Genomic DNA, 13,457 nt, shown 5'->3' on the forward strand with positions numbered 1-13,457 from the left:
CTGCCGCAACCGCTATAGCGTGCTTGTTCGCGTCCAGTGCTTCCGCGTAAGGGCTTGCCGGTGGGTCTTCATTCCCATAAGCAATCTCAGCTCCAGTGGTTCTTCCACTTCCATTGGAAGATTTGCGGAGACCCCATTTGTTATTCTTTCCCTCTTTCGCCGGCGGTGATGATTCGGACGGCGATTTCTTAGAACCGAGAAGTGAACGTAACCATCTGCTGGCTTTACCCATGTATCATAAGTTCATTTCTGAGTGGATCTCGAGACAGTGGTAATGAATTGAGGGGAGCATGGGCGTGGGTATATAAAGGGTGGTTGGAAATTGGGACCCTATAAATGTAAAGACGACGACTTTTGACAGGTAAGAATTGGGTCCTTGTGCTTCTCCATTGGCGCCCACTCTTCGTCCTCACATCACAATATCTCTCTTGCTTCTCTATATACTTTTTTTGGGTTAATTAAAGTCATTTTTTCAACAAGAGTTACCAATAACACAATGTCCACATCAAAGAATTCATGCTTGATTTTCTTGCTCGTATCAGAAATATATCTAAATTATCACTTATTAATTTGATAAATATAATCGCTGTTATTTGTATCAAATATGTGTATACACATGCTTAGGCATCATTTGTTTTTATTAAAATTAAGAGATCTAAATCTGAATACACATTTAAATATCAAATATGCATTAAGGTGTTTTGAATAGAATACACATTTAAATATTAAGATGTGGTCTCTAAATCTAAACACTAAATAATTATTGCTGTTTATTTTCAATCATATGAAATTAACATTAAATTAATAAAATATCATAAAAATTTCTTTTCAACAAAATATCACTTTTGACAAAAAAAAGTTTAAAAGTTTTAATAATCATGATTTGGAGTATTATTTTTTTCATTCAAAAACCTTGATAAATGCCAATACACCAACAGTGTTTTTGACACAGTCAATATAAGAAAATTATTGATATAAAAAATACTTGAAAAGATTTATGAAAACTAACCACTTCAAGAGGGAAAAAGCAAGTGTTTGATTGAGAAAATAAAGAAAGAAAGTTTTTAGTTATGAGATAAAAATGCACGTTCAAAGCAGAGAAGCGATGATTTTATCATTTGATAACTTATTAAATGAGTCTGAATGTTATTAAGAGTCTCCTATATATCTGATTCATCCAGACCTCTTCAGACCCTTTAAGAGACTTTTTAAAAAATAAAACAAATGAACTTAATAAGCTGAATCTGAATGATTCAGATTCAGACCTAAAAACCAAACGTAGTTAATAGGCTGAATCTGAATTATTAAGACTCAGACCTTCGTTAAGTGCAAACAAATGAGGCCTTAGCCATGTAAGAAACAAATTTTCGTCTCTCATCTCTCTCCCAATTTCGCTTGCTATATATACAAATTGGAAAAGACTCAAATATGCCATTGAACTTTCAGAAAAGGCTCATTTATGCCATTTGTTAAATTTTTTTATTTTAAAAATTGATGACGTGGCCGAATTATAATTGATCACGTGTCAAAAATGATTTTGCCAAACCACTATTAAAAAAAATAATGGCATGAATGAGCCTTTTCTTGAATAGTAATGGCATAGATGAGTCAAACTTTTAACGGATGGCATAAATGAGTCTTTTCTGAAAGTTCAATGGCATATTTGACTATTTTTTCCTATACAAATACATATGTATAATATACAATTATTTAACCAATATACATATACAATTCACCTCTCTCCAACCAATATACATATACAATTCACCTCTCTCCACTCCTTGCTCTCTCTCGCCTCTTTCCTCTCTCTCCCAAGTCTCGCTCGCCTTTCTCCTCCCTATAACATATAGTTATGAATTGTAATTATCAAACTATACATATGGATAGTAATTAAATTATTTTTTAGTGACTATATGTGAAAGTTTTCCTTTTTTAAAGCATAGAGTTAGCCCTGTCGAATCATCATCGAAGGTTAAGATAGCTAACCAACTAAAATTATTTGTGTCACTTATTGAAAAAGATCTTCACATATTGGAGATCGTCCTCTTATACAAAACAAACACAGGTCCATGGGCCATTAGGGCAATGTTGGCCCCTACTCTCGTAACCTGGTCTTGGACTAGCTTTGTTCGGTTGATGCTTTAAATTGTGTACTCTAAAGTCCTCTATTAATCATAATTTTAATTTTTTTTCTTAGATCAACGGAACAATGATGATGGTTTTAATTGTAATAATTTTCCCCAAGTAGAAGTATCAAAAGCGTAAATGTGTTCTTTAGCTTGATTTCAACTATCTAACTATAAGTAAACACTTCAACATATATAAAATTAAACAAATAGACATTGATCCTATGTGACATTTTAAATGTCAATTTAATATCATATGTGGCGTTCTACATGTATTATGTCATATAAGACGTGTGTGTTTATTTATTTTTGTTTTATATTAAAATAAATATTTATTTATGCACACTCAAAATTAATGAACATATTTACTAGCTAAAACCAAATTAAAAAGGTCGTAATTGGTCCTCACAATTTGTTGCGAATTACTACTAATAAGGAAATTCCTTTTTTATTATCCTTTTCTTTGTTCTATATGACAAACCTATGATATGTAAAATCATGTTTGATTTAATTTCAACAAAACAAAAGCAAAAGCCATGACATAATTTTCTTGTGAAATAGAATCAGATTTATAAGACAAATCTTTTCTGCCCCCACAAATTTAGAAACTAACTCCAAATATCAAACACAAGAGTCTCTAGTTTGAAAATAAGAACATGTTTGTCTTATTGATTTCACATGACACACAAAGGACTCTTCACTGACCAACATTACATCATATATTGTTAACTTGCAGTTCACATAGGACCATAGCATATTTCCCTAAAGAACAACACAAACAAAAGAAATAAAGCAAGGTTCGCGACGACGTATATTGCCTTAGAAACTCTGGATATTATTCTCCTATGGCTCATGTAGCTAGGAATAATTGACAGCATTCAACATACAGCTCAGTTTTCTGCAGCAAAATAAAAAGTCAGTAAGCACTATGTGAATAATACTAATTAAGAATGTGAGTTGTTTATATAACAGTAAATGTATATATGAGTCACTCTTATAATAGTAAATGTATATATGAGTCACTCTTATAACAGTAAATGTATATCAGCACTGAATGACAAAGTTGACGATATTATCAGACTCTTTACCCTTTTAAATTTGAAGAAATCAATATGTTCATTACCAACAAGAGAGGGGAGGAAGGTTGCATTGAGAAGGAAGGTGAGCGATGATGCGGAGAGTGTTGCAGATGCACTCATGGTCTACTAATTGGAGGGCAGAACAACAATCGAAACTGGGGTTTGGATTGGTTATCGTCCCTGGCACCACAAATGGCGCGCAGATGTTCAAGTTGTTAAGTGATGCTGAGCAGGTTGTGATCTGCTCCTGACATTGAATCACTTGGCTTTGAAGAAGCACAATTGCTAGTACCACAAGGGAAACAATGGACTTCATCATGTTATTTATTTCTTTCAATATATCAGCTGAGTTTAATGTATATATGTTGTGATTCTATTTATAATATAATTATTATTCAAGGGACATTATGCATGAACAACCTAATACAGAGTTTTCATACACAACAGTCAGCTCTGCCTCCACATATATATATGTGGATACAACTTATAACAGATTAACACTCCTATTTTGCAGGTTACAAATTCTTTTTCACATTATAATTAAATAGTTAGTCATTTATTTGATAGGATATTAGCAATACAGATATTATTACTTATTAGTACATGGTTAAAGACAGAATTTTGTCCTCAATATACCAAACCAAACGGTGGATAAAAACTAATCACAATATTACTAGTCCCAACATAACTAAATCTTAGCCTTATCGACAAATCATATTCACTCCTATTCTTATACAATCTATCAAACGATTCCTAATTGCAATATGTCTCTACCCTGAATGCATAAGGATTAATTAGGGAGTAGGAACGACTAGTTAGGCGAATCTAGAATTTTTCGCTGAACTATTTCTAATTTGAAGTTGCTTTTAAAACAAGGTGCTCAATATACATATTTATACAAATTACTACTGGCTTTTCCGAATTAAGAGTAGTGGTGGCAAATGAGCGGGATGGATTAAATGTGGGTGGGTTGAAAATGAAAAAAACATAAAATGGGTAATCATTCAACCCAACCATATTTGATATGAGTAAAAATTGATTGGATAATAAATGGGTCGGGTAAAATACTAGTTTACCCATATATTACCTATATTTTCATGAATAAATATACTTTACTTAAGAATTCAATATGGAGAAGATATTTGCAATTTAGGACTAAAACATGCTTAATGCACTTTAAGCAATGCAAATGCTAATACATAATTTGCTTATTTTACACTATTATTGATAATCCAATATAAGATTAAATAAACAAATAAAATGTAATTATAATTATCAAAAGAAATGTACATCTAAATTATATACTTTTGGAGAGTCAAAGACTTCACATTTTTCAATTAGAGAGAAGAATAACTAGTTCTATACAATACTACAAAACAAGAGAAGTTACAATATTTTTAGTGATATCGTGAAGTTTGAGTCAATAAAACTTAGAAACTTAACTCATTTGGCTAATTCATATTTTACCCATATTTTTATGGGTCAAATATGGTTATACACTCATATTTTATCCATATAGAAAATTACTCACCCAACCTATTAAAATATGAACAATTTTAAACGAGTCACCAAAATATGGACTCATTTTACCGTACTAGTTAAGAGTAATTATAGCACTCTCGGTCTCTGTGAGCTTTCTAACTGAATAATTGCATAACGGAATTCAAGCTCATCACTTAAACATGCTGCCCTTTACAAGAATTTTTAAACTCCATTCGAAGTACTTCAACTCTCTCAATTTATGTGAAACAATTCATTCTTTTTCAGAGTCAGATCAAAAATTTGTACATAAAATTTTTATTTTTTTGAAAAAATTTATGTATTTGTAAATTACATTAAAAATATTATAAATAATAATAATTAACTATCCAAAATATTTAAAAAAATAAATGAAAAATCTACGAGTCAAAGATAAACTTGTTTGAATCTCAAAATTCGAAGTATGTCAGATAAATTGGGACGAAGAGAGAGTAGTTAATTCCGTAAACCATTTAAAGATGTTGGGGTTTGAACTGCTGGATAAACAAGTCTGTATATTGTGTGTATGTACATATCTTGTGTTTTTTTTGTGCATGTAAGTATATATCATGGTATGCCAATAGATATACATATAGCTTGCAATAATATACAAGTGTACATGGAGAGAAAAAATTGTAGAAGTCATGAGAGACAAAAATCCTTTTAAATATCTTCAATTTTGGTTATCTCAAGTATTTTACTTATGAATTGGGCTTACATATTAAGTTGGAAAAATTACTTAACTATTTGACCGATTCACTTAAAAAACATTAAACAGCTAGTGATGCAGTATAATATATAAACCAGTGAATATGGTTAAAACTAATTAAACATAAATAATGAAAATTTAACTTTGAGTTACTATACATTGTAACAACATAAATTCGATGGACAATAACAAATTGCTTGTGTTGTTTAAGAATAAATCTCTTTGTTTAGAGTATTTGATTCTGGTGTACTGTTTATTGTTCTGTAATAAGTTTAAGAGTTGTTAAATGTCTGTAATAGTAGGGACATAGCTAAGTGCATACTATTAGAAGAAAGAGAGTGTATTAATTTTTAATGGAATTAACAAGTGTCTGAAGTTATAGGGACATAAAATTATCAGTGACCCTCTAAAGTTGACATCAAGTTTTAGTTAAACATCTCGACTGGGTAATGTTTATTTCTGACACCTCATGTAGAGTCCCATTATGTCATTTTGATATCTTTTAAATTTTTTTTTAAATCTGTCTTATTAATTGTTTAGGAGGCACCAATGAATTTGGCCTAAAATCTATTTTCACCTATATGTATATATATTGAGATTTGAGGTGGTGCCGCTTCAAATAAAATTTATTTTATACATATATATATATATATATATATATTTATGTATAAATAATCTAACGAAAGATATTTTTAATTGTGCACTCTTATAATCAAAACTCGTCTTAGGGTGCATTGGTTGAAGCCCCATATACCTTGCAACATCGCAATTTTAAAATGACGTTGATACATAAACACAACATATCCTAATTTAATATCAGTGGTTTATATCAAATTAATCAAAAGAAAGATCCTAAAATGTTTATAGTTAACTAATTAATTAAAGCAAGATGTTAAAGTATCTGGTGAAGGGAGTTTGACTACAAATGAATTTAATAAAACGTAGATGAAATAGTACAAACAGGGCTGCTTACACTAATTAATTAACAAGGGAACAGCTTAACTGTATAATTAAAAAGTTGTCAGCAATCTTGGACTACAAAATTAAATATTTTCCCATCCCCACACATACAGACTTCGTGTAGCACTAGAAAACAGGATTCAAGTTGCATAACTATTCTTGGGACAATAATAATAATATCAAGTGATTTAAAAAGTAGCTAAAGAATGATATGAGCTTAACAATAATATATCACAATTGTAAAAAGATAGAGGAATCTTATGAAGAAGAAAATGTTAAAAGATATCTAAGATTCTTGAATAGATGGAGCTGTCCAATATGACTTTACTGCAAAGAGTAGTTTTTCCCTCTCCAATGGTCCATCTTCATGATCCACTATTTGGCTATCCCAGTTTAGTCCATCTGTTATCCTCTTTACTTTGATCAATGTATCTACATCATCTCTAATTATTACACTCCCTTCTGGCCTCAATATTCTGTCCATTTCAAGTAATATATCCTCCATTTCACATCTGTATGTATACACACACACAACCGAGGAACGAATCAGAATATAACATACCAAGTAGCTAAGGAGATTCAATATCTACTATATATCGTTAGTACAAACCTGTCTTTATACAGAGTAAATACAGAGTCAGCATGAATGAGATCATAGGTTCTTGGATAAGTTGACATAGCTTCACACCTGCAACAAATGTTTGTGGTTAATTGAAAAAAATATATACTAATGTTGTAATATAGTCGACCCTGACTTGATTGGGATTGGGAAATTACCAGCTCTGATATGTTCCAATTAATCCTCGTTCGTAGATAACACCAAGTGTGTTAACCTTAGCTTCAGCAGGAACTATGTTCATGACCCAAACAGGATCATCAACCAAATTGGCAGCGAAACCACCTAAGTAAGCATTCATATCTAATAGATTTCGGTATCTCCCTGGTTGCCCGAGTTGATTATTCACTGTTTTGTAGTACCAAACTCTTCGTTTCCATAGCTGTGAGTCCTCGTTGAAAGTGTCAGACGTGACCCCATTTACAGTGCCTCTGCTAATCCTTGGTGGTATCGCGTGTAATCTTTTAGGCCATTTTTCCAACTGTCCACCAGCTACCTTTTCTTCACTCGAAACTTCAGGCAAGGAAGTTAAACATGTTTCAATATCTGTATACCTGAATATATATACATCAATAAGACCACTCGATTCGTCAGTATGAAACTATAGCCTGTAAACAACGTTGTATGATTCGAAAAGGGACAAACCAGGCTTTATCAGGATCTTGAGCAGGACACATTGGTGGATTCTTGGACGCCTTTCGCAATTTCTTGCATTGTAAATGATTATATGGCTTCTGCCATATAGCAATGTCATCCTTCTCAACAAACTTTTTCCAACACAAGCTCCTAGCCACTTTCTCAATTTTTGTTTGTTCCGCATTTAGGTCTTGTTTCGTTCTTTCCCAGCCTTTCCAGTATTTCCTCCAATGAATTGGTGGACCGGAAAGAATCCAATATCCGCCAGGCCTTAGGACTCTGTCAACTTCAATCAAGTACGTGCCATCTGAACGATCGATCCATCAAAACATCAATTACAATATAATCACAATGTCATGTTATTATTAATGATCAAAACTAACAGAATTAGTACGCACCATATTCGCCCCAAGGAATAAGGCAACGAGAGCAATGAGCCATGTCAAAAGCTCTAGACGGATAAGGGAGTCTTTTCGAAGCAATAACTCCAATCAAAGCAGGAACACCACGCTCAAGAGCAAATTGAACCTGTGCTTCATGTGTATCTCTTGGTGCAAATGATATAGCTAGGATATTCCTTGACAAAAGGTACGCTCCCCAACTCGCCACCTGCGTAAATTGTTTTACAGTTTCTTAAATACTACTCCTTCCGTCCCAGTTTATAAAACCGTCACTTGACATTAACACAAAGTTATAGTAATCAACCATGACTTTTGAATTTTGTGATCTAAAACGCGGTTTTATGCAAATACTGCCAAATTTCTGGTAAATGTCACTGTAGAATTAGGAAGAAACATACCAAGAGATGAACATGTGAAGTTCAACCAAACTAACACTTTTTGTAGACTTCTCATGATTTCAAAAAATGTGGGGAATTAGCTTTTATTACATAAAAAATCAAGATTCATGGAGCGTAAACAATGAAGAAGAAAACACACATAATTATACTCTGTTTTATCAGCAAGAAATTGATCAGATAAAGAAAGTAAAAAATTTACCCCACAGCCTGTATCAATGGCGGTTCTAATAGAACCATCTTTAAGATTAATCAATTTTCCGATATCATCAATATATGCATCAGCACCATTAGGGAACATAGTACCACCACCGGGAAATCTAAACCGGTCACCTTCGAACCGAATCCAGTTCTGAACAGCTTTCTCCACTGTCAATTCTTTATGAGGCACATTAGCATACCACGCTAGATCCCTACTCATTGGCCACTTGAACGGATTCTTATAACCGTACGGCGCCGGTATACGGCATTTCAAGAATTCACTCTTTTCTGGACAATGCCTTTCTCTGTATATCAATCTGTCTCTGTTATACTTCAACGACCTTGTAGGGTCTTCACATGGAGTATACTCACTGTACTTAACGTCACATGGTGGGTAAATCTTGACTGTGTCATCTGGAACCACAGCTCCTCCGGCTCCATCGCCGGCGGAATGGTGAGTAGTGAAATCCAATTGGGAAGATGAAGAAACAGCGGAAGTTGTGTTTTGAGAAGAGAAGCAAGTAGAGGCAGTGTTAGAGAGGTGAAGGCCAACATTGGTTGTGGTGTGTTGTAATTGACCGGCGTAATAACAAGCACAACAGAGGAAAGTGATGGCAGCTAAAGAATAGTAAAGATTGAGTTTTTTCCAAGAAGAAAAAGGGTAGTTAGGTGGTGAAGGTTTGGAAGTTGGAGTATAGTATGGGGTTGGGGTTTGGTTAGAACCCGCCATGGCAGAGCAAAAATGGTCCTCTGGTTTTTAAGTGATATGATAAATTTTGGTGGCCGGTAATTTTATAGGAGTTAGGAAGAAGACAAGCAAGCTTGGGGGGTGGGGGGTGTATGGGGGAGTTAGATATAGATTTGAGAAGTGTAAGAAAAAAGAATTTCAAGTTGGACATGTGATGAAGGGGAGTTTACTCTATATCTTAAATTATATTATGAAATACACCAAGTCAATATTTATCGCTAAGGCAAATAAAAATAGATTGAGAGTTAATCCTTGGTGCAACCTATCACAATTAAAAAGTGTTCTTAGTTTTCAAATATTTTTTTTATTTATATCTTAGCTCTATCATATATATCTGTAATCGCTTTAGTATATATAATAAAAACGTCTTTAGCCTCCATGCACCTAAATAGAACCTTCCTCTGTATCTTGTCAATAAATAGTTTCTAAGTTCCTCCTATGTGCCACGCCATGATTCATTCAAACTGATTCTCAAAAATAGACACGACCCTTATGTGGTTTAATAATTTGATATTTCTACTGTTAGTGCAATACTAAATGCCTCCTTTACTTTTAAATAAAATTAGTTAAAATTAACACTTATCTAAAAAAATAGAAGAAGTAGAGTGAATTAATTGAAATAGGAGTACCGTTAGAATTAGGTGTTGACTTCTCCATCCCATAGATGTATGTCTCTGTTTAAGGTAATGTGAGATATGAGTTAGGTTTTGCCTTTTAAATGAATATCTTACTTACATTGGTCCCTTGCAAATTGTGAACATAAAAAAAGTGAAATATCACATAACAATTCATTTTCTTTGTCTATTCTACAGTCGTGAAATTCTGCTGAGCACATTCATTAAAAAGATAAATAATATATTTTTTTTTGTGTTCAATATGTATATATGTTAAAGAATTGACAAAAGTTCTACATCGGTGGTTAATGAGATGGTTGGACTCCTTGTAAGACTTTGGCAATCCTTCTCCCTTTGAGCTAGCATTTAAAATGTGAGTTAGGCCTAAGACCTAATTTCACATGATATCAGAGCAGGGCTCGTCTCACTCGATGTTGGGGTCCCCAAAATCAAAATTATCCATGCATCAAATGCTAAGCACTGAGCGTAAGATGAAGTGTTAAGGAATTGACAAAAATCTCACATCGATGATTAATATAAAAAATATTATCTTTTTAAGTCATTATGGTTTTTCACGGGAAACATTCGAATAGGGGAGGAGTAAGTAATTAATGGTGATCACCAAACGTGAAGGCAACGGGGGCTCTTCTCAAATCCCCAAATGCTCTTTTTCCGACTAGTCGTTCAATTTTTCTTTTTTACTTGTTTATTTTACGGATTAAAAAAATTATAATATTTTTTATTTATTATATACTCAAATTAATTACATTGAAAAATATTTTGAAAATCTTAAATTTTAATTCAATCACTTCATAATTAATAGAAATAGATTGATAAATTCGTTATATCAAATTATTACTTTTTTAAAATATGTGTTAATTCAAAAATAGAAAAATAATTATAAGTATACGGCCTCTCTTCCTCGGAAGCCGTCAAAATTTTAATTGCTACAAATTTCCACTAGCGAACTGGTAATTGAACAGCATGCGTTAGATTTATATTTTGAGATATTTTTGTGTAAGTTTATATTTTTGAGATATTATGTTACATAAAATTGATTATATCTTATAGCCTGTACTTAGAAAATGTAGATTTTAATTTTAAATATTTATTTACAAAAATAAAATGTTGAAATTTGGTCTAGATCACTGAGCTCGTTGTGGCACCGACATTACGCATTCTTTTTTTTTTTTTACTCTTTATATCAACTAGTTCATACTTTAATGTTTTTCTTTTTTTTCTCTATTAGGCGTTGAGTACAAATTACACAAAAAGCTAAACGTAAGGTTGGGGGTGTATACTTTGATAAAAATAAATGTATTATTATATCAAAATCGAAAACTTTTCTAGTTCAGTTTATCTAGATATAATATAGCTGGATCATTTTTTATATATATATTTGTTATTTTAAAAAAATCATTACTATATCAAAATTTTAAATTCCGTATAATATTCATATATGTTACGTACTCCTATGTTTGAAAATTTTCTCAATTTGATTAGTCTACATATAAGCTAATAATTACGAAGATGAATCAGAAAACAAATGAATAACTAAAATGTATGATATTTTTTACATTTTAATAGAATTTGATCAATCGATATATCGATTTAGAGAAACTAATATTAAAAAAATTATATACTGAAAAATCTCTCCTAAAGAATTATATTATGAATACTATTATATATATTGTGTTTAAAAAATTAAAATCTTCTATTTGTAAAAAAGTTTAAAACTTCTCCTTTTGAAGTAAAAGTTTTTTTCTACCAAATAAACCATTTTAAAGTAGAACATAATTATTCAGGATAGATAGCTAGTGACATCAAACTATACTAAATTTAATTTAATATGATTATAATATTATATTTTAATGAAATAAAAATAAAAATTATTAAATAAAAATTTCCAATATAATACCAATGGAATACTCAGGTGGAAGAATAAAAGAATAACCATTGACTAATTCTCCCACCACTTAATGAATATTTAAATCGGCCACTAATGGGATTAATTAATGAATATATTAATTAGTTTGGTTAATTTGTCTAACTACACAGCTAAGTGCATAAATTTTAATATTTCATTGAACGTAACATATGGTATCGAAGCGTGCGCGAACGACTTTGACTTCTAATAGGAAAATATTACTAATTTATTACTTCGAGATCAAATGGGGCCACACGCTTGAATTAAATAAAACTAAAATTACTAAAGGTACGATTTTATCTGAATCTTCGTTGAAGAAGAAGAGATTCTACCAAATTATTAAATCGGGCGGCTGCTCGATCTTTGATCAGTACTCATCTTTAACTGGTTTATTTGTACCCAGCTACATGATAAAAATCCCCTCGGTCAATCGTCACTCAACAGCTCAAAGCTGGCAGGTACAACCCGCGTGCTTGCCTACTCGTCTTTGATCGGCCTATTTATAGTGGAGTACCTCTCTATTCGTAATCAACGGTGACGAATTTAAGTTTTATCAAATATGAAGTCGCTATTTTTAGGAAATCTTTTACTCCTGATGTGAGATTTTTCAATGCAAATCTAGATATTTAGATAAACCCTAATGTTCATAGAAAGCGAAAAAAAATGATTAAACTAAATTTAAATAATTAAACCTCCGAATTGACATGCATGCTAGTCTAGCTAGTCAAATAATAAATGGTTTACGTACCTTAATTTCCACCCCCATTTATCGTACGTAATCTCTAAATTTATAATAATTATATAATATAGTCTACTTCTAATAGTAGTAAGTATATATTCTTTTCAAAACTATTATTCTTTTCAAAAGTAAGATTTTCCTCAAATGCTTAATTAGATATATTCATTTGTTTGTGATCTCAAAGCAAAAGATAAATTGCACGTTAATTCACCTTGCATTTAATCTTGAGTTAACTTTTTATAGAATAGCTATAGGTTAGTGCATGTGCACAGTTATATTCATAGCTATCTGCTAGTGCCAGTTGTTAATTACTATTATTTTTTCTTTTGAAATGTTTGAATGAGAATATTTTTTAACTAATCCTAGAAGGCTAAAATAGAAAAAGGATGATCACGTACTAATATATTTGTCTTAAATTTTAACTTTGTTGAATCATATATAAGGAAAAAAGTTCTCAACCTAGATTGCTATATAAGTTTTAGCTATGATTTAGGCATATCCACTATAGTTCTCTCAAATAAAAATTTTCAAACGATTAAGATATTGTTACGTTTGATATAATTTTTTTTATCAACTTCCCATTGTGAGACGTTAGTACATGATCTAATTATAGATGGATGCATAATATCTCGTGAGAGGTACCCCTAGGGAATATATCCAATGAATTTTATTTAACATTATTTTGAACTAACCTACCAATTAGCTTAAGATCATTAATTTTGATCTTCTATACTAAAAAAAAAATTCTCCATATACAATAAATTCAAGCATGATTTTTTTCTTTCAAG

General features: G+C 31.6%; 2 protein-coding genes across 2 annotated transcripts in view; both read right to left on the reverse strand.

The window, feature by feature from the left end:
- LOC107014857 (protein IQ-DOMAIN 14) overlaps positions 1-232 on the reverse strand; it is a 3,962-nt gene extending 3,730 nt beyond the window's left edge. The window contains exon 1 of the mRNA XM_015214966.2: positions 6-232. Coding sequence (XP_015070452.1) covers positions 6-232 — 227 coding nt within the window. The remainder of the gene's footprint in view (positions 1-5) is intronic.
- A 6,151-nt stretch (positions 233-6,383) lies between these two features.
- On the reverse strand, positions 6,384-9,558 carry LOC107015426 (probable methyltransferase PMT16). The gene is made up of 6 exons (XM_015215688.2): positions 8,643-9,558; positions 8,043-8,253; positions 7,654-7,951; positions 7,170-7,562; positions 7,003-7,080; positions 6,384-6,904 (listed from the first exon to the last, which is right to left on the reverse strand). The coding sequence occupies exons 1-6, from the start codon at positions 9,369-9,371 to the stop codon at positions 6,679-6,681; spliced, it is 1,935 nt and encodes a 644-aa protein (XP_015071174.1). The 5' UTR covers positions 9,372-9,558; the 3' UTR covers positions 6,384-6,678.
- Between the last annotated feature and the right edge of the window lie 3,899 nt (positions 9,559-13,457).

Source organism: Solanum pennellii, chromosome 3 (genome assembly GCF_001406875.1).
Source record: "Solanum pennellii chromosome 3, SPENNV200".
Classification (NCBI taxonomy): Eukaryota; Viridiplantae; Streptophyta; class Magnoliopsida; order Solanales; family Solanaceae; genus Solanum; species Solanum pennellii.

Coding starts and splice junctions, on each gene's coding strand:
- LOC107015426 (XM_015215688.2), bottom strand. CDS start 9,371: ATGGCGGGTTCTAACCAAACCCCAACCCCATACTATACTCCAACTTCC. Junction 8,254..8,642: donor CCATTGATACAGGCTGTGGG/GTAAATTTTTTA, acceptor CAATTTACGCAG/GTGGCGAGTTGGGGAGCGTA. Junction 6,905..7,002: donor TTTACTCTGTATAAAGACAG/GTTTGTACTAAC, acceptor GTATACATACAG/ATGTGAAATGGAGGATATAT.